At 42.0% G+C, this 26,142-nt stretch overlaps 1 protein-coding gene and 1 non-coding gene across 2 annotated transcripts; one reads left to right on the forward strand and one right to left on the reverse strand.

Moving 5' to 3' along the window:
- Nucleotides 1-881: 881 nt before the first annotated feature.
- Nucleotides 882-1,071, reverse strand: LOC146691912 (U2 spliceosomal RNA). Its single transcript, XR_014915398.1, has one exon. It is a non-coding gene; the product is annotated as a U2 spliceosomal RNA (small nuclear RNA).
- Nucleotides 1,072-1,165: 94 nt separating this feature from the next.
- On the forward strand, nt 1,166-6,824 carry LOC146691913 (uncharacterized). The gene is made up of 2 exons (XM_085431942.1): nt 1,166-1,937; nt 2,405-6,824. Exon 2 carries the CDS (start codon nt 2,714-2,716, stop codon nt 6,755-6,757), a length of 4,044 nt encoding a protein of 1,347 aa, XP_085288068.1. The 5' UTR covers nt 1,166-1,937; nt 2,405-2,713; the 3' UTR covers nt 6,758-6,824.
- The last annotated feature ends 19,318 nt before the right edge of the window (nt 6,825-26,142 follow it).

Consider the following 26,142-nt stretch of genomic DNA (forward strand, 5'->3'; position numbering starts at 1 on the left):
ACCCACGAGAGGATGCGCTCATTAGAGCTTAAGTCCAACGCCTTAACCACTCGGCATGCGTGTTCCTTTAGGAAACAGGAAGATTGGTAGGAGAAAGAAACGTATTAATCTTGTTTGTTAGGATCATAGCCATAAATGGAGGACTCTTATAAAGTCCATGGATTTTCATTCACACATATTACATGAGATATCTACTCTTTACACACTAAGGATCCAAACTACCAGGGCTACGGCACACAGCTGTTTTATAAATCATCAAAACCAATACTATCCTAAGATTTATTATATACAAAAATGATCTGTTCCAAAATGTTTTCATGTAATCCTGAAAACAGAAAAACAATCTTCTGCACTATTAACCATCCACAAATGGAAACAACAGACAATACGATCTTAGCTAAAAAGCCAAGAAAAAATTGTGTGTTTTTTTTCTTCAAACGATGTAATTTACAGCCACAGAGGACAGAAAGCTGCAGTATGTAGAGAAAGAGAAGAGTTAAACCTATAATCAACATGAGTCCTTGTAGATGGCAGCCTCCGGTTTTTAAAGACTTCTATTGGTCTCTAGTGGACAACAGAGGTAACTGCAGGATTGGAGCCAGAATAGTGTAACTGCAGTTCAAAACGACATATTTTTTTGATTTCCCATAGAAAGTGTGTGTCCAGCCACGTGTCAGTCCAAGTGGCAGGATTTAGTAATTCTGGTAATAGTTAAATGTAACTCATTCACAAATATTAAGTCGCAAGATTTCAGTCTGACTAACCTTGGAAGATTACACGAAGACAATGTCCAGATATGCAGACGCACGCATATATCTAGCGTATAAGAAATTTCTTTGCACAAACTGTTGAGTCAAATGACATTTGTTTTTCACAGCTTCAGGGGGTGCACCATTCCTAGAAATACTGCAATACCAGGTCGATGTGTGGAGTGGACGGAGCAAGCCCCTATTCCATCTCCCTGCTCCAAAAATCAATTTAATATATGGTCCCCGGGTAGGGGACGTATCAGATATTAAACTGATAAGAACAGATTTTTTTTTTCCTTTTTTTATTTTCTTTTCAAAGTATCTCCACACTTTACATTCATATTCCAAATAGCTCAAACATCTTTTTTTTTTTTTTTTTTTCACAACATTTACATTTCTTCATTTCTTTTCATCCCAAAGAGCATTCTCCCGAGCTAAATCCGATTTCCAACACACGAAGCAAAGAACATTTTGATAAACAATAACAACCAACACATACCTACTATCTCGCTCCCTGTCACTTACCACCTTCTTTTGGGTGGGTTTAAGAAAAAAGCTTTCCACCTATCCTTAATTGTGTCACTTCCCCACTTTTCTAGTTCGTGCCAATATATACCTTCAAATTCTTTCTCTATTGCCTTAACTGTTCCAATTTCTCCCCATTTATACACCCCCGTTATGAAACCCTGTCTTGCTTTCCATAATTTAAGCTTTACAATTGATAACAGCATACAAAGTACTTTATATTGCTCTTTTCCCACTCCCTTAACCCCGAACGAGGTGATTTCATCATATGTCACGTTTTCCAAGCACTTATAACTCCCTTTTACCCCGTCCCACACTTTTTTGCATATTCACATCCCCATAATACATGTTCAATCGTTTCATCTTCCTTACAATTTTCCCTTGGACAAACTTTTTGTTTCCCCAAATCGTGGGCATACATTGTGTGTCAAGTCAAACCGAGTAGGAGGTGGAGAGCCCTGAGGAAAAAAAGTAAACGTGACAGACTGGAGGGCGGAACTAATCTTGTGTCTGGGTTTCTGTCGGGAAGGAAAAGAAGGCGAACTGGGGAGCAACAGGAAGTTGCCACTTTCGGGAAAAGCCCAGCATAATTCTTTCAATAAGTTGTTGCCAACATGAATATTGTGTGGAACTGAAGTATCTACAAAGCCAGGGAGGCAGCCGGTAAGGGAATGGTTGCTGACTATGGTAAAAGACTTTGAAGCGAGTTGCTAAAGAATCGCGGCTGCCGCTAGCTTACGTAGCATTAGCACTGTGCCGTGAGTTGGTCGCCTGTTTACGAGCGGCACCATTGTTTATTGTTGGTCTGCATATGGAAGACTGTTAATGCTTGCATATGGTTAAGAGAAGCTGGTTATAAATACTATTGTTATTGCTCAAGTTCTAATGCAGATTGATTATTTAATTTAGCACTTTAATAGAAAGCAGTATTTCTCAAGGTGTATGTACAATTGCTAGTGAATTACATAATTTGAGCATTTAAAAATACTCAAGTAAATATTGTACTACAAAGCTTGCGCACTGCATTGATGTGTTTAAAAAAGAAAATGTGTTTGGGATTGTTTACAATATTTGCAGATGTGTGATAACAAACATAATTTGTATTTTGGTTTTTTGGTTTGTATTTAAAGGTTTTTCACCTATGGCTGACTGTGGCCGAAAAGAAGATTAAAGAAAAGGAAAACAAAAGATCTGCCTGGTCATTGAGTGAAACCCAGTTAAACACCTGTGGTAGATGCATCAATCCCTTTCAAGCGGGGAAGCTGCACAAACTTAGAGAGCTTGACAGTGAAAAACCGGGAAATCAAATCTGGGAAAAATGACCTTTAGTCCTGGGATAAGGGAATAATTAGTGCAAAGAGGAAATTCGGAGAATCCCTCAAGTTGCATGTGCCATTCCCATTAGTAAATAAACCCCAGTTCAAGCTGAGCACACAAAAATGGCAGACCAAGCTGCTGGAAAGTCAGTTGAACAACTCAAAGGAGTGAGGGCAACAGCCAAGAGATCATTCTCTCGTCTGGTTAATAGCATTACGAGGACGCATGAGGATATGACTGAAGAAGAACTCAAAGACAGTTTCAATAGACTGACAATGGAAGCAGAGAAAGTCATGGAGGCCAATGATGATCTAGAGGCCGGTTTCATCACGGAGCTAGAGGCAAAGCCTGACACAAGTGAAGCAGCTGTGCTGACAGAACAGCCGAGAGCCGACTTAGCAAAGACTGCAAGTGAATGTGAGTTAAAACTGAAGGAAATAAAAACCCTAGTCAGAGAGGCTCTCTGGGCCAACTTTGGAAGTGCAGAATTGTCCACAGCACTACAGGCAGCAGAGGCTGAGTGTGAACATGTTGCTGCCATTGCGCCTGACGGTAATTATGAAGTGTATGATTTCATTCTTGGCCACCTGAAAGAACTGGTGGGAGTGGCAAAGGAGAGGTATAGCAAGTGGAAGCATTGGATCCCATCAGGTATTCGGAGAGATCTTCAAAGCAATATACAGAAGCTGGAACTCTGTGTCCCCAGGCTGGTTTCCAGAAAAGCTGACTTTCTGGAGATGAGAATAAAGGAGGATGCTGATCACCTGTCATCATTGCCAGTTACCTCCAGCTGCCCCATGCCAATCATCAAGCTGAAACCAACAGCACTTCCTAAGTTTCTTGGAAATAAACGAGACTTCCACAGATGGAAGAAGGAATGGGAGGTTCTTCAGGGGCAGGCGGAGCCATCTGGTTCGAAAGAGATCAAAAAGTTTCAGCTACTTGATAGTGTGGATGAGAAAATAACGAGAGAACTTCGACTCACCACTTACAACACTGCAGACGACATCTTTCGTGTTTTGGAGAATCGGTTCGGCAATCAAACATCAATTGCTATTGAAATAGTGGAGGAGTTACAGAGAATGCCAGCTGTCAAGAGCCACCAGCCAAGAAAAATAGTGGAATTAATTCAAGCTGTGGAGAAGGCACTTCAAGACCTGGTTGACCTTGGTGACACGGGGGCCATAAAAAACCCACTGGTGACAAAGTCAATCGAAAGTAAACTTCCGGAAACACTCAAAAAGGAGTGGCTTATTTATGTTGCTGACAGTAGAAACACGGTCACCCCAGAAAAACGATTTGATAGTCTTCTGGAATTCCTCAAAGAGCAAGAAACCATATATGAACAGCTTGATCATCTGAGAGAGGAAGAGCCAAGTAAGCGAGAAAGAGTGGAGCTGAAACATTCCAGAACCAAATTCACCAAATCAGGTAGTGATGAAGGGTGTGTGGTCTGCGGTGATGGAAAGCATAAAAAGAAACTCTACTTCTGCAGGCAATTTAAGACATTAAAGCTTGCAGAAAAGAAGGCCGCAATTAAGAAACTAGGCGCATGCTGGAGTTGTCTCGACGTTCATGACAAAGGGTCATACTGCAAACCCACTTATCTGTGCAAAAACCCAGGCTGCAAAGAAGCACACGCTGCGGAGCACCATTACTACCTATGCCCTAATGCTGAGGTGAGGAAGGGAAGTGCAGCAGGGAAGCAAAATAGATCTGATCCAGAGGGAGGAAAGGTCAGCAGGAAATGTACGGAGGATCAGGAGGAGTTCCTCAGAAAACTGTCACCTGAACTGGCAAGAGAATGCAGGGATGCGTTCTCAAACACTGCATCTAGGGCATGCAGCACCACCAAGGAGCAGCCAAGCCTCCTATTTGGAGGTGGGCTTCGAGAGCTGCCAGTAATCATGATGCTCCTTGAGGTCACAGCTAATGCTGGGCAAAAGATTGGGACATTAATTGACCTGGCTTCTGACACCAACTATATAACCCACAGGGCTGCAAGCAGTCTTAACCTAAGAAGTGAAGAAATCACTCTGGTTGTTCATGGAGTAGGGGCAATGAAAACGCACGTGAGAACAAGGCGGTATCTTTTAAAGATCCGAGTCAGAACGCCTAGAGGCACCCTTAGGTCACACCAACTGGTCTGCTATGGACTCGACAGCATAGCAGAAGTCCACAAACATGTCACACCGAGTCAGCTACAAAGGTTCTTTCCGGATATACCACTCAACGATCTTGTAAGACCGAAAGACATTCATCTGCTTATAAGTCATAAAGAAGGTCGGCTAGCGCCTCAGAGGAGCAGAGTCATCGGTGACCTTGTGTTATGGGATGGGCCACTTGGAAAGACAGTTGGGGGAACTCACCCTGAGCTCTTCGAGGAGCTTACTGTCTCTGCCCACATGTCCAAGACACACTTTGCCAGGTCAATGAGAGCAGCAGCTGTCAAGTATGAGGAGCTCATTGGCGAGGCCTCGGACCAGTCTTCAACAAGGAAGCATGTTCCTGCTAAGCTTCAGAGGTCAAGTACCTCAACCACCAGTCGAGGATTCTTAGAGTGGTGGAAGTGGGATAGTATTGGTGCTGCATGTGAGCCAAAGTGTGGGGGTTGTCGTTGCGGAAATTGCCAGCCAGGTGGGAAAGAAATGACACTGGCCGAGGAGAGAGAGCTTGAAATAATAAGAGAAGGACTCACCTATGTCACGGGTGATGGCCACAGCGACGAGCCACACTGGCATACCAGATACCCTTGGGCTGAAGATTCAGTATCCTTACCAGATAACAAAAAAGGAGTTGAGAGCACATTCCTCCGGACAGAGAAACAATTGGCCAAGGAGCCTGAATGGAAAGCTGCTTATGCCGCTCAGGTGCATGACATGGTGGAGCGTGGAGCCGCAGTCAAGTTGTCCAAGGACATGATCAGTAACTGGGATGGGCCAGTGTGGTACGTGAGCCACCTCATTGCTCCGAATCCCCACTCTGTTACAACTCCAGTGAGGCTTGTGTGGAATAGCAGCCAGAGGTTTAGAGGTGTGAGCTTGAACGACCTGCTAATAAAGGGTCCAGATGTCCTCAACCAGATTCGAGCAGTTCTCCTCAGATTCAGGGGCGGAGTGTACGGAGCCCTTGGTGACATAAAAAAGATGTACAATTCAGTTTGGTTAGAGGACAAAGAGATGCATCTGCATAGGTTCCTCTGGCGGGACTCTGAGGATGACGAGCTAGAGGAATATGCCATCACAAGGGTGAACATTGGAGATAAACCGGCAGGATGCATTGCACAGCTGGCAATGCGTGAAACTGCCAGCCTTTCTACCTTTTCCCACCTCAAGGAGGAACGTCGTGTACTCCAGCAAGACAGCTATGTCGACGACATCCTTACCTCTCACAATGACATGAACCAACTAAAAGTCATTACGGAGAACATTGAGCAGATCCTAAAGGCTGGAGGATTTGAGCTGAAACCTTGGGTCTTGTCTGGTCAAAGTGGGAGGAGGAAGCGCAATGACGAGGGTGAGAAAACAAGAATGAAAACCATTGTCCTACCAAACCAAATGCGTGACGAAGAAAACAAAGCTCTTGGTCTGGGTTACATAGTGGAAGAAGACAAGCTTCATGTCATGGTAGCAATCAACTTCTCCAAGAGGAAGAAAAAGATGCGAGTTGGCCAAGACCTTGCCCAGGAGCAGATTAAGACCCACACGCCAAACCCACTGACGCGAAGAGAGCTTCTCAGCCAAGTGTCAGGGTTGTATGACCCAGTCGGTTTGGTCACTCCTGCAAAGCAAAAAGGAGCAATCTTAGTTCGCAGGGCATTCCAAGAGACAAAAGTAGAAAGCTGCTTGGTCAAGGACACTTGGGATATGGCGCTCTCAGATGCCCTGAGGGAGGACGCCATTAGGCTTTTTGAGGAGTATGCCCAGCTCAGCAAAGTCACATTTGCAAGGGCGCTAACTCCCCCGTGCTTCACCGAAGAACCCTGGGCAATTACTTTCTCCGATGGAAGTGAGCAAGCCTATGGGGCAGTGTTGTACTTAAGGTGGAATTCAGATCAGGGCCCAATCATCAGGTTGGTGGAGTCCAAAGCTAAGTTAACACCATTGGACCACAAAGGGGATGTTGTGTGGGGCAGTGTTTGGCTCACGCCTAAAGAAATACTTTGAGGCGCAAAGCCGGATTCAGGTTGAGAGGTGGTATCACTTTGTCGATAGCCAAACCGTCATTGGGGCAATACAGCGGGAGAGCTATGGGTACCAGACCTTTTTTGCAAATAGGATTGGAGAAATACAGAGCAGCACAAGGATTCAAGATTGGTGGTGGGTTCCTGGCCCTCAGAACATTGCGGATGTAGTCACAAGAGGAGCTAGTCCCAGGGATCTAGATGAAGACTCAGAATGGCAAAATGGTCCAAAGTTCTTGAGTTTGCCGGTGTGCGAGTGGCCAGTCAGGTCAGCTAAAGAGTTAGCCGCCACTGCCAAAGAAAACGTCAATAAGCTGCAAAGAAAGGCGTTTGTCGCTGCCTTGACAAGGGCCGAGATAAAAGGGCAAGAAGAAAAGCGAAGTCGGGCTGCTGAGGCCCAGGGAGAGCAGCGAAGACCACCTGCAGGGTCGGTCATCAAGAACCTTTTAGATGTCAAGCGGTTCAGTGACCTAACTCGATTAGTTAGATCAGTTGCTTGGACTTGGAGAGCAGCTAGAAAGTTTCTTGGGGGACATCCATCTGCAAATGACCCAAAGTGGGAGGCAGTCCCGTTGGCAGGAGTAATTTCGGTGAAGGAACGTGAAGATGCCCTAAGAGACATCTTCCTTGCAGCACAAGACAGCGCTGTCTTCCCAAGCACTACTACAGATAGACTGGTTGTATACAAAAACCCAAGCTCTGGGCTCTTTGTTTGTGGCGGCCGAGTGCAAGCTTTTAAGAAAGACCAGGTTAGTGTTCCCATCTTGGCTTATGATGCTTGGATCTCTACACTGTTGGCTCGGGAGGCCCACAATGAGAGTCATGAGGGAGTTGCTGGGACCCTGCTCAGAATGAGGAAGAAAGCGTGGGTCATAAGAGGGAGAAGGATTGCTCAAAAAGTTGTGGATGGTTGTGTGGTTTGCCGGAAAGCAAAAGCACAGAGTTGCCGGCAAATAATGGGCGACTTACCTCCGGAAAGAACTCAACCTGCTTTACCTTTTGAGTTCACAACAGTGGATCTCTTTGGACCCTACCAAGTGAAGGATGACATCAAGAAAAGAGTCATGATAAAGGTTTGGGGGGTTGTATTCTGTTGTATGGCCAGCAGAGCGATTCACACGGAGTTAGTAAATTCCTTGTCGACTGAAGGCTTCTTAATGGCTTACCAGAGATTTACAGCAATTAGAGGACATCCAAGAAAGATCTGGTCAGACCCAGGTACTAATTTCGTAGGAGCAAAGTCTGTCTTGAAGGAACTTTACGGATTCTTGGAAAGTCAGAATAAGTTTGTCTTGGAGGAGACTGCAGCAAAGAATGGAACAGAGTGGATGTGGAAAGTAAATCCGGCTGATTCCCCACATAGAAATGGAGCTGCTGAGGCTGCTGTGCGCATTGTGAAGAGAGCACTCCAGAGTCTTGGAAGGGAGTCTGGGCTAAGTTACAGTGAGTTCCAGACAGCTCTTCATGTGGCAGCTAACCTTGCAAATGAGCGCCCGATTGATGCCAGAGTACAGAGTCGGGAAGGTTGCATTCATTACGTCACACCCAACAGTCTTTTGCTTGGTCGAGCATCTCAAAGTGGGGACTTCAAGGTGTTTGACTTTTCCGTTTACCCCTATAAGAGACTTCAAGCAATCCAGGCAGAAGTGAGCAAGTTTTGGAGGTCCTGGAGCCAACTTGCTGGCCCTAATTTGTTTGTAAGGAGCAAGTGGCACACTGCACACAGAAATGTCACTGTTGGAGATGTCGTCTGGTTAAGTGATCAGAATGCGCTGAGAGGGCACTTCAAAATGGGCATAGTTGTCAGCACTAATCCAGACAAAAAGGGTATTGTGAGGGACGTCAATGTCCGGGTATGCCCAAGTTACAGTGGTTCTGTGGCTAAGTCCTTGAGGGCGGAGGACTTAAGCTCTAGTTCAAGAGGAGCGACTCCAGTGGCTCAAGCTACCATCCTTCATAGAGACGTCAGACGTCTAGTTGTTCTGTTACCTGTGGAGGAGCAAAATGGGACCAAGTCGTCAGTGTCATGCTTAAATGGGATGAGTTAAACTGCGGTTTGCTTGTGAACTTGGCGATCTCCTGTGTTCCAAGGGAAGATCGAGTGGGAGGTGGCAAGTCAAACCGAGTAGGAGGTGGAGAGCCCTGAGGAAAAAAAGTAAACGTGACAGACTGGAGGGCGGAACTAATCTTGTGTCTGGGTTTCTGTCGGGAAGGAAAAGAAGGCGAACTGGGGAGCAACAGGAAGTTGCCACTTTCGGGAAAAGCCCAGCATAATTCTTTCAATAAGTTGTTGCCAACATGAATATTGTGTGGAACTGAAGTATCTACAAAGCCAGGGAGGCAGCCGGTAAGGGAATGGTTGCTGACTATGGTAAAAGACTTTGAAGCGAGTTGCTAAAGAATCGCGGCTGCCGCTAGCTTACGTAGCATTAGCACTGTGCCGTGAGTTGGTCGCCTGTTTACGAGCGGCACCATTGTTTATTGTTGGTCTGCATATGGAAGACTGTTAATGCTTGCATATGGTTAAGAGAAGCTGGTTATAAATACTATTGTTATTGCTCAAGTTCTAATGCAGATTGATTATTTAATTTAGCACTTTAATAGAAAGCAGTATTTCTCAAGGTGTATGTACAATTGCTAGTGAATTACATAATTTGAGCATTTAAAAATACTCAAGTAAATATTGTACTACAAAGCTTGCGCACTGCATTGATGTGTTTAAAAAAGAAAATGTGTTTGGGATTGTTTACAATATTTGCAGATGTGTGATAACAAACATAATTTGTATTTTGGTTTTTTGGTTTGTATTTAAAGGTTTTTCACCTATGGCTGACTGTGGCCGAAAAGAAGATTGAAGAAAAGGAAAACAAAAGATCTGCCTGGTCATTGAGTGAAACCCAGTTAAACACCTGTGGTAGATGCATCAATCCCTTTCAAGCGGGGAAGCTGCACAAACTTAGAGAGCTTGACATTGTGACTCTTACTGGTAGTCTTCTATGCAGGTGCAACCAATTAAAATCCTTTAATCCGTTCTTAAAACTCTTATCCTGAGCCCGTTCCCACACTTCTGAGCTCACCATTACTAAGTTGACATTAGATTTCTGTACCAATTTTTTGTATAGTAGCTTGTGATTTACAATTGTATCCACCTCATTACATTCCGTATGTCTCCTCCCCCACTTTACCATTCGCTGGAAATACTCCGGCCTAGTCTCCGCTTTAGGGCCTTTGTTGTCCCACCCTATTAAGAACCGATATGGTATCGACAACCAGAACCATAACAGGATTTGACATTTGTGCATATATATCTTTTTCAATAGTGTACAAACACTTGCATAGAATATTGCATCCAACTTCAATGGGACGTTTGTCACCCCCTTCCCACCATCTGCTATTTCTTGGTACATTTGCACCCTTTTTACGTATTCATAACCCCCCCATATGAATTTAAATATCCCCCTCATTAATTGAGCTCTATACTTCTGCGGCATCGGAAAAACATAGGCCAAGTGTAGCAACTTTGGCAACACCTCAGCCTTTATGACCAACGCTTTCCCTGAAATTGAGAGTTTTCTTGTTTTCCATAATCCCAAATTTCTATCTACTGCAGTCATCTTCTTTTTCCAGTTGCATAAGGCGTCTCCCTCCTTGTTCCCAAAAGAAATTCCTAATATGTCCATAGCACCTTCACACAACATAAAATCACAAATGTTATCCTTTCTCCCTTCCCACTTCCCAAGATATTTATACATCGTCTTCTCTTTGTTTATTTTCGATCCTGTTGCTTTTTTGTAATCATTTAAGATTTCTATCACTCCCCTTAAACTTTCGTCGTCTGCCAGGTATAATATCGTATCGTCCGCGTATTGAGATATTTTTAAGCTCTCGCCCCGTGGCAGCGTTATCCCCTTTACGACTAGACTCTCCCTTATTGCACAAGCCAGGGGTTCAGCGTAAAGCACGAAGAGCACCACCGATAGTGGACACCCTTGCCTCAAACCTCTTGTTTGTTGTACTTTGTCCGTGAGGTAACCATTAATTTTTATTTTTGAATTTATGCCCTTATATAGGACTTTTACCCATTTTGTAAAAACCCCTCCTAGGCCCAATCCGTCCATTACCTTCCACAAAAAAGCGTGGTCTACTCTATCAAACGCTTTTTGCTGGTCCAAACTAACGCATATTGCCGCTATGTTTCTCTCCTTTACATATGTGAGTACATCCCTATGTAGATGTAAGTTCCATGTGATCTGCCTCCCCTGTACCCCGCAAGTTTGATCCATCTCTACTATGTGTGACATGACTCCTGCTAGCCTGTTTGCCAAAATCTTACTCAAGATTTTATAGTCCACGCACAACATAGTTAATGGTCTATAATTATCTAGATGGTTTGGATTTCCTTTCTTAAACAGTATGGACACCACTCCCGTTTTCATACTATCTGACATCTCTTCTCCCTCCACGATTTCCTTAAAAACCCCTAAAAGGTGTATCCCCACCATATCCCAGAAAGCCACATAAAATTCTTTTGTTAGGCCGTCTATACCAGGCACCTTATTAGCCTTCATTGCCTTTATCACATTGTGTGCCTCTTCTACTGTCAATTCCCCCCCCAACTTGCCTCTTTCATCTTCCAGTAACCTTCTCTTTAGGGATCTTATAAAAAACTCCCCCTTTCCCTCATCCAAGTTCTCCTTCTTGAACAATTCTCCATAATATTCTTTCACCATTTTTAACATGTTTTCCTTCCCCCTAATCACATTTCCATCCTTCTCCAATTTCCTTATAACCCCCCTCTTATCTCTTATCTTCATCTTTCTGAAAAAATATGAGGAGCATTTCTCATTTTCCTCATACTCTTCCTGCTTTAGTTTATATATTACAGCCCTTGCTTTCCTCTCGAGCAATTCTTCCTGTCTTATTTTTAAATTTTCCAAATACCCTTCCTTTATTTTTTCCTTTCCCTTATTTTGCGTAACATAAATATGTTCTATCTCTTTTTGTAGTATGTCAAACTCCTTCTTTCTAAACTTTGCTCTCTCTGAGCAATAATCGACCGTGAACTTTTTTATTTTTTTCTTTGTCCTCCCACCAAAACACAACATTGCTGTATAAGCTTTTCATCTCTACCCATAAAGGGAAGATTTTTATAAAACCTTCCCTGTAGGATTTTTCAGCAAGCACATCGTTGTTAAACTTCCAGTACCCTTTTCCAAAGTCAGGCCCTTCTATCTCAAGCTCCACATCCACAGCTTGGTGGTCTGTAAAAAGAGCCGGTATAGTTTTTCCGTTTATTATTTTACACTTTTTTTCCTACAAGAATATAATCTAGCCTACTTTTCGCCCCCCTTGAGTTCTTCCATGTGTACCCCACCTGCTTTCCCTGTAGTTTCCCCATTACATCTATTAATTCATATTTTTTAATAAAGGTCTTAAAGGGGAGGGAGCACTTTTCCTTTTCCAGAGAGCAGTTAAAGTCCCCTCCCACAATAATGTCCTTTTTAGTCAAGAAACAGGTGTCCAATTTTTGGAAGAGGTCCCTACGTAGCCCGTGCTCCACCTGTGCGTACACATTTATTATCCGGCATTGGGTCCCATTTTTTTCAACATCCACCACCATTACCCTTCCTTGTATTACCGTATAGCTCTCCATTATCCGGATACCTTTATTCCCACATAACACCCCGACTCCAGTCCCATGTACCCCCCCCCCCCCCCCCCGATGCTCCAAGAGGCTTCCCCTCCCCTCCATTCCTCAGTAAACACAACAACATCCCCCTCATCCTTTAGATGGGCTTCTTGTACCAAACAAATATCAAAATTATAACATAGTAAAAATTCGTAGACCATTTTCCTCTTTCGGGCGTTTTTTTAGCCCCCTAACATTCAAAGTAATTATTCGTATTTTCCCCATACCATAAACAGAAGGGCAAGTAGAGCACTAAGAGCAGGATTAAACAAAAAAAGAATGAGAAAAAAAAGAAGAAAAAAACAAAGAAAAAGGGTTGCGATAAGTCACTTGATAAATTTTTGCTCTTCTCCCATAGTCTTTATCTATCCATGTTAACATGTAACAATAAGTTTTTTATAAAGGAGTCCTCTGACTTTTCTTCACTCTCACCTTCCTCTTCCATGTCCCCGTCACTTGTCACGTCACTTAACGGGGTATGCATACACTCAGTCTGTGTTCCTCTCCATACATACCCCTCCACGTTCCCACCTTCCTCCAAAACCTCCTCCCTAACTTCCTGGTCTCTTATCTTAACCTCTTCCGAGGAGGCGGCCGGGCTCACCTTTCTCCTCCTCTTTGCAGGTTTTCTCCGTGGCTTTGCGACCACTTCCCACAAATGGGGATCCTCCCCCTGCTTCTCTTTCTCACCGTCTTGCTCGGGACTCCTCTCCCCCTTCTCCTCTCGCCGCTCCGTCCCCTCCTCCGCGCTCCCCGCTTTATCCTCGTTTGCCTGATTTCCAGCAGCTGGTGGCGGCTCCTGTGGCCTTTCTCCGGCGTCAGAGTCTATTTCCACTTCGCTGCGATCTTCCTCAACGAGTCCAGTCTTCACCACGGCCGAATATGGCCGGGGCTTAGTGCAGTCTCTCGCCATATGTGCGTCTGAGTCACATAGGTGGCATCTTCTGGGCTCCTTACAGTCCTTTGTTATATGACCAAGCTTGCCACAACTCCTACACCTCACCTGGTCACATTTGTCCGCGTTATGTCCAGTACTTCCGCATTTCCTACATGCTTGAGGCTGCCCTGCGTAAACTAGGAAGCCTCTATCCGCTCCAATGGAAAATACTGCAGGCGGATGGCAATATCCATCCTCGCTGTCCATATCCGCATTCAATTTGATGCGAAATTGTCTCTTTCCAGTCCATAGGCCGAGGCCGTCCTTTATTTTCCGTACTCCTGGGAGGACAGTAACGTATCTCCCCAGGAAGTACTTGATAGTCTCTTCCGTGACCCAAGGATTATACATATGTATCGTTAAAATTCTATAATCGTTCCGATACAAAGGGGTCACCGTATATTTCCGCAGTTCCTCATCTTCTTCCACGATACTCTTCTTTCTCACTTCTTCCGCATACTCCCCAGTACAAAAGGTCACATCATAGTGCTTGCTTGCAGCACTCTGTTGAAGGCAGAAGATCTCCTCCGGCTGTATCTTTAGGGCTTCAAAAAGGATTCTTCGTCCGAAGGTTATTCTGTCATGAAATTGCGTATCTTTCTCCATAAGTTCGAATCTCAAAGTATTTCTTGTTCCATACGTCCATGCGTTCCTCTCAGAGAAATTGGCCGACGATGCCGCCATCCTTCATTGCTTCTCGCCCAAACTGATAAGAACAGATTTTTTTTTCCTTTTTTTTTTATTTTCTTTCCACAATCATTCAAAAACATTTTACCATTTCCTTTACAATGACAAGTTTACATTTCCATTTTTCCCCACATTCGTTCATGACAAACTGATTAACATTTTCATATGACATTTTCATTGACGTATAGCTTATCATTACTCCTTTTCCCTTCCTCCTTTCCTTACACTTTACCTACCACCACCTTTTGGGTACCTTCAGAGCAAAAAAAGGAGAGAAATCTTTCCATCTGTCCTTAATTGTGTCTATTCCCCATTTTTGTAGTTCATGCCAATATATCTTTTCAAATTCCCTTTCTATAGCCTTGATCGTCCCAATTTCCCCCTCTTTGTATCCCCCCATTATACAACTCTGTCTTGCCCTCCACAACTTAAGTTTAACAATTGATAACAACATGCAACGTATTTTATATCTCTCTTTTTCTGTACCTTTAGTCCCAAAGAAGGTGATCTCTTCATAAGTCACCGTCCCCAAACCTTTATACTTCCCCTTTACCCCTTCCCATACCTTTTTTGCGTATTCGCATCCCCATAGTACATGTTCAATTGTTTCTTCTTTTACACAATTGTCCCTCGGACACTTTTTCTGTTTTCCCAAATTATGTGCGTACATAGTAACCCTCACGGGTAGCCTTTTATGTAAATGCATCCAATTAAAATCCTTTATGACATTTTTAAAACTCTTATCCTGTGTGAGTTTCCACACTTCTGGACTCACCGGTACCTGATTTTGGTTGGCTTTCCGTACCATTTTCTTGTATAGAAGTTTATGGTTTAATACTGTATCCACCTCTTTGCATTCCGGATGTTTCTTTCCCCATCCCACCATCCTCTGAAAATATTTTGGTCTAAACTCCGCCTTAGGTCCCTTATTTTCCCACCCTATCAAAAAACGGTATGGTATCGCCAACCAAAACCATAGCAATATTTGACATTTATGCACATAAGTCTGTTTCAATAATGTACACACATTTGTATAAAACATTGTATCTAACTTCAACGGGACATTTGGTACCCCCTTCCCACCATCTTCTATTTCTTGATACATTTGTAGTCTTTTTACATACTCGTAACCCCCCCATATGAATTTAAATATCCCCCTCATTATTTGTGCTCTATATATCTGTGGCATCGGGAACACGTAGGCCAAATGTAGTAATTTCGGCACTACCTCACTCTTTATAACCAAAACTTTCCCCGAGATTGATAATTTTCTTACTTTCCAAAGACCCAACTTCTTTTCCACCGCGTTCATCTTTTCTCTCCAATTACAAAGCTCATCGCCTTCCTTGTTTCCAAAAGAGATTCCTAAAATATCCATTGGACCTTCACACAAAGTAAAATCACAGATGTTATCTCTTCTACCCTCCCATATCCCCAAATATTTATACTTTGTCTTCTCTTTATTTATCCTAGATCCCGTCGCTTTTTCATAAGCATTTAAAATTTCTATCACATCCCTTAGACTATCATCATCTGCCAAATATAATATCGTGTCGTCCGCGTATTGTGATATTTTTAAACATTCCCCCCGTGGCATCATTATCCCTTTCACTCTTTGGCTTTCCCTTATTGCACAGGCCAAAGGTTCAACATAAAGTACATAAAGCACAACAGATAATGGACATCCTTGTCTCAAACCCCTTGTTTGGTACACCTTTTCTGTAAGAAATCCATTTAATTTTATTTTCGAGTTTATGCCCTTATATAAATTCTTTACCCATTTTATAAAGGTCCCTCCCAGCCCCATATACTCCATTACCCTCCACAAAAATTCGTGATCTACCCTATCAAAGGCCTTTTGCTGATCCAAGCTCACACATATTGCTGCCAAGTTTCTATCCCTCACATATGTAAGTATATCTCTGTGTAGTTGCACATTCCAGGTAATTTGCCTCCCCCGTACCCCACACGTTTGATCCTTCTCCACTATGTGCGACATTACTCCTGCAAGTCTATTTGCAAATATCCTACTCAAGATCTTATAATCCACACATAACATGGTTAACGGTCTATAGTTATCAAGTTGATGTGGGTTGCCTTTCTTAAATAATACGGAAACCACACCCATCTTCATACTCTCTGTCATCGCCTCTCCCTCCATGATTTCCTTAAAAACTCCCACCAAATGTATCCCCACCACCCCCCAAAGGGTTTCGTAAAATTCCTTTGTTAAACCATCTATTCCCGGCACTTTATTTGCCTTCATTCCTTTTATTACTTTATATGCCTCCTCTATTGTCACTTCCCCCTCTAGCCTTTCCCTTTCTTCTCCCGTTAGTCTCTTCTTTATTTTCTGCAAGAAGAAATCCCCTTTCCCTCCCTCTAGATTTTCTTTGCTGAACAGCTCCTCATAATATTCCTTCGCCACCTTTAACATATCTTCTTTCCCTTCCGTCATTTTCCCATCCTTCTCCAATTTTGTTATGACTCCCCTTTTTTCCCTACTTTTCATCTTTTTAAAGAAAAAAGCGGAACATTTCTCGTTCTCCTCATACTCCTCCTGTTTTAATTTATATGTTTCAGCCCTTGCCTTCCTCTCAAGTAATTCTTCCTGTTTCGATCTTAAAATTTCTATTTTCTCGTCCTTATTTTTATTTTTTTCTTTTGTTTGTAGTGCGTAAGTATATTCTATTTCTTTTTGCAGCGTGCGGAATTCCTCATTCCTAGCTCTTGACCTTTCCGTACAATAATCCACTGTGAACTTTTTTATTTTATTTTTTACATCCTCCCACCAATCCAGTTTATTCATGTATAACTTCTCCGTCTCTGCCCATAAGGGGAAGAGCTCTGCAAATTTTTTTCTTATATTCTTTTTCCATAAGTACTTCATTATTTAGTTTCCAGTAACCTTTCCCATAATCTGTTCCTTTTATCTCCACTTCCACCTCTACCATTTGATGATCCGTGAACAGTGCCGGTATTAGTTTTCCTTGCTTTATTTTGCACTTTTTGTCTACCAATATATAATCTAATCTACTTTCCACCCCTCTTGTATTCTTCCATGTGTGCCCCACTTGTTTCCCCTGTAGTGTAGCCATTGCATCTATCAAACCATATTTTTTTATGAAAGTCTTGAAGGGGAGGGAGGATTTTTCCTTCTCCAAGGTGCAGTTGAAATCCCCTCCCACCAGAATATTTTTTTTTTTTTTGTCATAAAACAGGTATCCATTTTTAAGAGTAGTTCTCTTCTCAACTTTGGATCCACATGTGCGTACACGTTTATTATCCGGTTTTGCATTCCACTTTTTTCCACATCTACAACCATCACCCTTCCCTGTATTAACGTGTAACTTTCCTTTATCCTTATACTTTTGTTTCCACATAACACTCCGACCCCAGTCCCGTGTACCCCCCCTATACTCCAAGCCGATTCACCTCCTCTCCATTCCTCCGTAAAAAGGTCAATATCCCCCTCATCCTTTAGATGTACTTCTTGCAGTAGGCAAACATCAAAATTATAATGTAACAAAAATTCATAAACCATTTTCCTCTTTCGGGCGTTTTTAAGCCCCCTTACATTTAAAGTAATTATTCGGAATTTTCCCATATCTTAACAACAAAACCAAATCATTACCACACAAAACCATGGGAATACGTTTATAATTAAAGTCCGGAGGAAAAAATTAAATAACTGCATTAAGTAACCTAAAAAATCTTCTTTTATTCCGAAATCCCCATTTTTAACTCTCCATATTAACTTGCGCCAGCAAGTTTTTTATAAAGGAATCTTCCGACTTTTCTTCACTTTCGGCCTCTTCCCCCGTATCCCCATCACTAGTTAAGTCACTTAAAGGCGTATGCATACATTCAGTCTGTGTACCTCTCAGAACATGTCCCTCCACATTTTCCACCTCCTCGGTCCGTTCCTCTCTGTCCTCTCTACTTTTCATTTTAGTCTCTTCTGAAGAAGCGCCCGAGCTCACCTTTCTCCGCCTCTTAGCTGATTTTCTCCGAGGCTTCGCTACTACTTCCCACACCTGTCCGTCCTCCCCTTGTTTCTCTCTCTCGGCATCCAGTTCGCGTGGATTTCCTCCCTCCTCCTTTCTCTGCTCTGCTCCACCTTCCTTGCTCCCATCTCTCTCCTCATTAGTCTGATCTTCGGCAGCCGTTGGCGCCTCCTGTGCTCTCCTTTCAGTATCAGTTTCTGTGTCCGTTTTTCTATGATATCCGTCTTTAGTTCCAGATTTTGCCGCTTCAGAATATGACCTTGGCCTAGTACAGTCTCTTGCCATGTGCGTCTCCGAATCACACAAGTGACATTTTCTAGGCTCCTTGCAGTCTTTTGTTATATGGCCTATCTTTCCGCAACTCCTGCACCTCATTTGTTCGCATCTGTCCGCATTGTGTCCGGTGCTACCACATTTTCTGCACGCTTGGGGCTGCCCGGCATACACTAGGAAGCCCCTATCCGCTCCAATAGAGAACACCGCGGGCGGGTGGCAATACCCGTCTTCGGTGGCCATATCCACATTTGACTCGAAATTGTCTTTTTCCGGTCCATAGGCCTAAGCCATCCTTTATTTTCCGCACTCCTGGTAGTACTGTAACGTACCTTCCCAAGAAATACTTAATGGTCTCTTCAGAAACCCATGGGTTGTACATATGAACAGTTAGGATCCTATAATCATTTCTGTACATAGGGGTTACCATGTATTTTCTCAATTCTTCGTTTTCTTCTCCAATACACTTCCTTCTCACCTCCTCCGCGCATTCTCCCGTGCAAAAGGTTACATCGTAATGTTTACTTGCCGTGCTCTGCTGAAGGCAGTAGATTTCCTCAGGCTGTATCTTTAAAGCCTCGTATAGGATCCTCCGTCCAAAGTTAATTCTGTCATGGATTTCCTCATCTTTCTCCATCAGCTCGAATCTCAAAGTATTTCTTGTACCTTGCATCCATGCATTCCTCTCATGGAAGTTGGCCGATGATGCCGCCATCCTGCATTGCTTCTCGCCTTATCACTGATAAGAACAGATTTTTTTTTTTTCCTTTTTTATTTTTACTTACAACACCATCTTACATTTCCATTTGCTCAACATTCCATTGAATACTTTTCATATTTCACAAAAACATCTTTTACATCATTCATAATAATCCTTCCACCTGTCCTTAATCGTGTCTATTCCCCATCTTTGTAATTCATGCCGATATATCCCCTCAAATTCCCTCTCTATATCCTTTATTGTTCCCATCTCTTTCCATTCATACCCCCCCCTTATATACCCCTGTCTTGCCCTCCATATCTTAAGTTTTGTAATTGATAACAACATACAACGTATTTTATTTTCCTCCTTCTTTTTATCCTTAGGCCTAAGATAAGTTATTTCCTCATATGTCAAAGCCTCTAGTCCCTTATACCTCCTCTTCATTCCAGCCCATACCTTTTTTGCATATTTGCACCCCCATAGGACGTGTTCAATCGTTTCTTCCTCTGTGCAATTATCCCTCGGACATTCTTTTAACTTCCCCAAATTATGTGCATACATCGTAGTCCTTACAGGTAATTTCCTATGTAGGTGCATCCAATTAAAATCTTTCAAAACATTCTTATAACTCTTATCCTGTGCGTATTCCCAAACTTCCGAACTCACTATCCCCTGGTTGTAGTTAGCATTCCTCACCAGTTTTTTATACAGAAGTTTATGATTTTGTATTGTATCCACCTCCCTGCACTCTATATGTCTCTTTCCCCACTTAACCATCCTCTGAAAGTATTCTGGTCTTGTCTCTGCCTTCGGCCCCTGATTTTCCCACCCAATTAAAAACCGGTATGGAATAGCTAACCAGAACCATAACAATATCTGACATTTATGAATATATGGCTTCTTTAACAGCGTACACACATTTGCATAAAAAATCGTATCTAACTTTAACGGAATGTTCGGTACCCCTTTTCCCCCATCGGCAACCTCCTGATACATTTGTACTCTCTTTACGTACTCGTAACCTCCCCATATAAAGTTAAATATTCCCCTCATTATTTGTGCTCTAAATACTTGTGGCATCGGGAACACATAGCCTAGATACAATAATTTCGGCACCACCTCACTCTTTATCACTAACACCTTCCCAGTAATTGTAAGCTTCCTCATTTTCCATAGTCGTAATTTCCTTTCCACCTCTGCCATCTTCCCCTTCCAGTTCCAAATAGCATCGCCCTCATTATTCCCAAAAGAAATTCCTAGAATGTCCATAGGACCTTCACACAAAGTATAATCACAAATATTTTCCCTTCTACCTTCCCACGTCCCCAAGTACTTATATTTTGTCTTTTCCTTATTTATTTTTGATCCTGTAACTTCTTCATATATTTTTAATATTTCCACAACTTCTCTTAAACTGTCGTCGTCCGCTAAATATAGTATAGTATCATCCGCATATTGAGATATTTTCAAACATTCCCCCCCGGCATCATTATCCCCCTCACTCTTTTATTCTCCCGAATCGCACAAGCCAATGGTTCAACATATAATACATAGAGTACCACCGATAACGGGCACCCTTGTCTCAACCCCCTCGCTTGATGAACTTTTTCCGTGAGGAACCCGTTCAATTTGATTTTTGAATATATCTCTTTATAAAGGATCCTCACCCACCTTATAAATTGTTTTCCCAAGCCCATCTTAGTCATTACCTCCCACAAAATTTCGTAATCTAGCCTATCAAATGCCTTTTGTTGGTCTAAACTTACACAGATTGCCGCCATTTTTCTATCCTTTACATATGCAAGTATGTCTCTATGTAATTGTATATTCCATGAAATTTGTCTCCCCTTCACCCCACACGTTTGATCACTTCCCACTATATCCGACATTACCCCTACCAATCTATTTGCAATTATCTTACTTAAAATCTTATAATCTACACATAACATAGTGAGCGGTCTATAATTATCAAGTAAATGAGGATTCCCTTTCTTAAATAATAACGAAATCACACCCGTCCTCATACTCTCCGCCATCTCTTCCCCCTCTAATATTTCTTTAAAGACCTCCAACAAATGTAACCCTATCACTCCCCAAAATACCTCATAAAATTCTTTCGTTAATCCATCTATTCCTGGTACCCTATTTACCTTCATTCCCTTCACCACCTTATATGCCTCTTCCATCGTTATTTCCCTTTCCAGAAACTCCCTATCTTCCTCTACTAATCTCCTCTTTAATGACCCCAAAAGAACATCTCTTTTTTCTGTCCCTACTTTTTCTTTTCTAAATAAATCCTCGTAATATTCTTTTACTACCCCCAACATGCTTTCCCTCCCTATAATCTCCTTCCCATCCTTTTCCAATTTCTCTATAACCCCCCTTTTATCCCTACTTTTCATCTTTTTAAAAAAATATGCGGAACACCTTTCATCTTCCTCATACTCTTTCTGTTTTAATTTATATGTTTCTGCTCTTGCCTTCCTCTCTAATAACTCTTCTTGCCTCACCTTTAAGTCTTCAATTTTCAAATCTACATTTTTTTCCTTCCCCTCCTTTTGTATAACATAAATATGTTCTATCTCTTTTTGTAACATATTAAATTCTTCTTTTCTACGTTTAGATCTATCTGTACAATATTCTATCGTAAATTTTTTTATCTTGCATTTTACATCCTCCCACCAATCCCCTTTTTTTCCATAAAGTTCTTTTACTTTCACCCATAAAGGGAAGATCTCTAAAAATTTATCCCTATAATCTTTTTCCTTTAACACCTCATTATTTAATTTCCAATATCCCTTCCCGTATTCCATCCCTTCTATCTCCAAATCCACCTCTACCGCCTGGTGATCCGTGAGTAGAACCGGAATCGTTTTTCCCCCTTTAATTTTACACTTTTTATCTATCAAAATATAGTCCAACCTACTCTGTACCCCCCTTGTATTTCTCCATGTATACCCTACTTTTTTCCCCAGAAGTCTGCCCATAACATCCGTTAACCCGTATTGTCTTATAAATGTCTTTAATGGGAGAGAAATTTTTTTCTTTTTCTAAAGATACATTAAAATCCCCTCCCACTATAATATTTTTCCTTGTAATAAAACAAGTGTCCATCGACAATAGGAGTTCTCTTCTTTGTTTTGGATCCACATGTGCATACACATTTATTATCCGGCTTTGGACCCCGTTTTTTTTCTACATCTACCACCATCACTCTTCCCTGTATCACGGTATAACTTTCTTTTATTTTTATACTTTTATTTCCACACAACACTCCCACCCCTGTCCCATATACTCCTCCTATACTCCATGCCGATTCACCCCCCCTCCACTGCTCCGAAAAAATAACAACATCCTTCTCGTCCTTCAAATGTACCTCCTGTAATAAACATACATCAAAATTATAAAACAACAGAAATTCATTATACCATTTGTCTTTTTCTGGCATTTTTTAACCCCCTTACATTTAACGTAATTATTCGGAACCTCACCATTTTGTAGTAAAAAAAGGGGTATCTATACACCTAAGCAGAGGGCACTTAATAATTTTATAACAAAGAAACAAAAGTAAAAAACAGATACCATCTCCTAGTGGTCTTTTTTGATCTTCATATCCCCTGAAAAAAAGGAAAACTTTACAGAATTAGAGCCGAAAAAGAAAAAAAAGGAAAAACCTCTGTCGTCCATTTTCCCCTCCCTTATTAGTCCATGTTGACTTGCGCCAGCAAATTTTTTATAAATGAATCTTCCGATTTTTCTTCACTTTCTACTTCTTCTTCTTCAACGTCTCCATCACTCGTTAAATCACTCATTGGTGTGTGCATACATTCAGTCTGCGTCCCTCTCAACACATACGCTCCCATCTCCCCTCCCTCTTCCATCCGCTCTCCTTTACCTTCTTTCAAATTAGTCTCTCCTGGAGGGACTCCCGAGCTCACTTTCCTACGCCTTTTGGCCGACTTTCTTCGTGGCTTAGCTGCCACTTCCCATATTTGTCCTTCTTCGCACTGCTTCTCCCCATTTTTCTCCCCCATCTTATCGCCTTCTTCTTTTCCTTGTTCGGCCCCATCCTCTCCCCCCCCCCCCCTTCTTCCTCATTAGTCTGATTCCTTTCTGCTGGTGGCGCCTCTTGTGCGCTTTCCCCAATATTTGTTCCTATATCCGTTTCTTCATACCGCTCTACCTCGGTCCCTGCTTTAGCTGCTTCCGAATATGATCTGGGCCTAGTGCAATCTCTTGCCATATGTGTATCTGAGCCACATAAGTGACACCTTCTAGGCTCTTTGCAGTCTCTTGTGATATGGCCATTTTTCCCGCAGCTCCTACACCTCACCTGCTCACAATTGTCTGCATTATGTCCCGTACTGCCGCATTTTCTGCATGCTTGTGGCTGTCCTGCATACACCAAAAAACCTCTGTCTGCTCCGATGGAAAACACTGCAGGCGGGTGGCAGTATCCATCTTCCGTTGTCATATCCATTTTAAGTTTTACCCGAAACTGTCTTTTTCCAGTCCATAGGCCTAGCCCGTCCTTTATTTTTCGTACCCCTGGGAGCACTGTAACGTACCGCCCCAGGAAGTACTTAATGGTCTCTTCTGTAACCCAGGGATTATACATGTGCACCGTTAAAATCCTATAATCGTTCCTGTATAACGGGGTTACCATATATTTTTTTAGTTCTTCATTTTCTTCTGTACCACATCTCTTTCTCACCTCCTCCGCGTACTCTCCCGTGCAAAAAGTCACGTCATAGTGCTTACTTGCCGTACTTTGCTGGAGGCAGTAGATTTCCTCTGGTTGTACCTTCAATGCATCATAAAGAATCCTTCGTCCGAAATTAATTCTGTCATGGAAATCCTTTTCTTTATCCATTAGTTCGAATCTCAAGGTATTCCTCGTTGCATACGACCATGTATTCCTCTCCGAAAAATTGGCCGACGTCGCCGCCATCCTACATTGCTTCTCGCCTTGTAACTGATAAGAACAGATTTTTTTTTTTTTTTTTTTTTTTTTTTTTCCTTTTTTATTTTTACTTACAACACCATCTTACATTTCCATTTGCTCAACATTCCATTGAATACTTTTCATATTTCACAAAAACATCTTTTACATCATTCATAATAATCCTTCCACCTGTCCTTAATCGTGTCTATTCCCCATCTTTGTAATTCATGCCGATATATCCCCTCAAATTCCCTCTCTATATCCTTTATTGTTCCCATCTCTTTCCATTCATACCCCCCCCTTATATACCCCTGTCTTGCCCTCCATATCTTAAGTTTTGTAATTGATAACAACATACAACGTATTTTATTTTCCTCCTTCTTTTTATCCTTAGGCCTAAGATAAGTTATTTCCTCATATGTCAAAGCCTCTAGTCCCTTATACCTCCTCTTCATTCCAGCCCATACCTTTTTTGCATATTTGCACCCCCATAGGACGTGTTCAATCGTTTCTTCCTCTGTGCAATTATCCCTCGGACATTCTTTTAACTTCCCCAAATTATGTGCATACATCGTAGTCCTTACAGGTAATTTCCTATGTAGGTGCATCCAATTAAAATCTTTCAAAACATTCTTATAACTCTTATCCTGTGCGTATTCCCAAACTTCCGAACTCACTATCCCCTGGTTGTAGTTAGCATTCCTCACCAGTTTTTTATACAGAAGTTTATGATTTTGTATTGTATCCACCTCCCTGCACTCTATATGTCTCTTTCCCCACTTAACCATCCTCTGAAAGTATTCTGGTCTTGTCTCTGCCTTCGGCCCCTGATTTTCCCACCCAATTAAAAACCGGTATGGAATAGCTAACCAGAACCATAACAATATCTGACATTTATGAATATATGGCTTCTTTAACAGCGTACACACATTTGCATAAAAAATCGTATCTAACTTTAACGGAATGTTCGGTACCCCTTTTCCCCCATCGGCAACCTCCTGATACATTTGTACTCTCTTTACGTACTCGTAACCTCCCCATATAAAGTTAAATATTCCCCTCATTATTTGTGCTCTAAATACTTGTGGCATCGGGAACACATAGCCTAGATACAATAATTTCGGCACCACCTCACTCTTTATCACTAACACCTTCCCAGTAATTGTAAGCTTCCTCATTTTCCATAGTCGTAATTTCCTTTCCACCTCTGCCATCTTCCCCTTCCAGTTCCAAATAGCATCGCCCTCATTATTCCCAAAAGAAATTCCTAGAATGTCCATAGGACCTTCACACAAAGTATAATCACAAATATTTTCCCTTCTACCTTCCCACGTCCCCAAGTACTTATATTTTGTCTTTTCCTTATTTATTTTTGATCCTGTAACTTCTTCATATATTTTTAATATTTCCACAACTTCTCTTAAACTGTCGTCGTCCGCTAAATATAGTATAGTATCATCCGCATATTGAGATATTTTCAAACATTCCCCCCCCGGCATCATTATCCCCCTCACTCTTTTATTCTCCCGAATCGCACAAGCCAATGGTTCAACATATAATACATAGAGTACCACCGATAACGGGCACCCTTGTCTCAACCCCCTCGCTTGATGAACTTTTTCCGTGAGGAACCCGTTCAATTTGATTTTTGAATATATCTCTTTATAAAGGATCCTCACCCACCTTATAAATTGTTTTCCCAAGCCCATCTTAGTCATTACCTCCCACAAAATTTCGTAATCTAGCCTATCAAATGCCTTTTGTTGGTCTAAACTTACACAGATTGCCGCCATTTTTCTATCCTTTACATATGCAAGTATGTCTCTATGTAATTGTATATTCCATGAAATTTGTCTCCCCTTCACCCCACACGTTTGATCACTTCCCACTATATCCGACATTACCCCTACCAATCTATTTGCAATTATCTTACTTAAAATCTTATAATCTACACATAACATAGTGAGCGGTCTATAATTATCAAGTAAATGAGGATTCCCTTTCTTAAATAATAACGAAATCACACCCGTCCTCATACTCTCCGCCATCTCTTCCCCCTCTAATATTTCTTTAAAGACCTCCAACAAATGTAACCCTATCACTCCCCAAAATACCTCATAAAATTCT

This window comes from Copadichromis virginalis, linkage group LG15 (genome assembly GCF_057382275.1).
Source record: "Copadichromis virginalis isolate Kocher_CV1m ecotype Utaka linkage group LG15, C_Virginalis_male_GT1.1, whole genome shotgun sequence".
NCBI lineage: Eukaryota > Metazoa > Chordata > Actinopteri > Cichliformes > Cichlidae > Copadichromis > Copadichromis virginalis.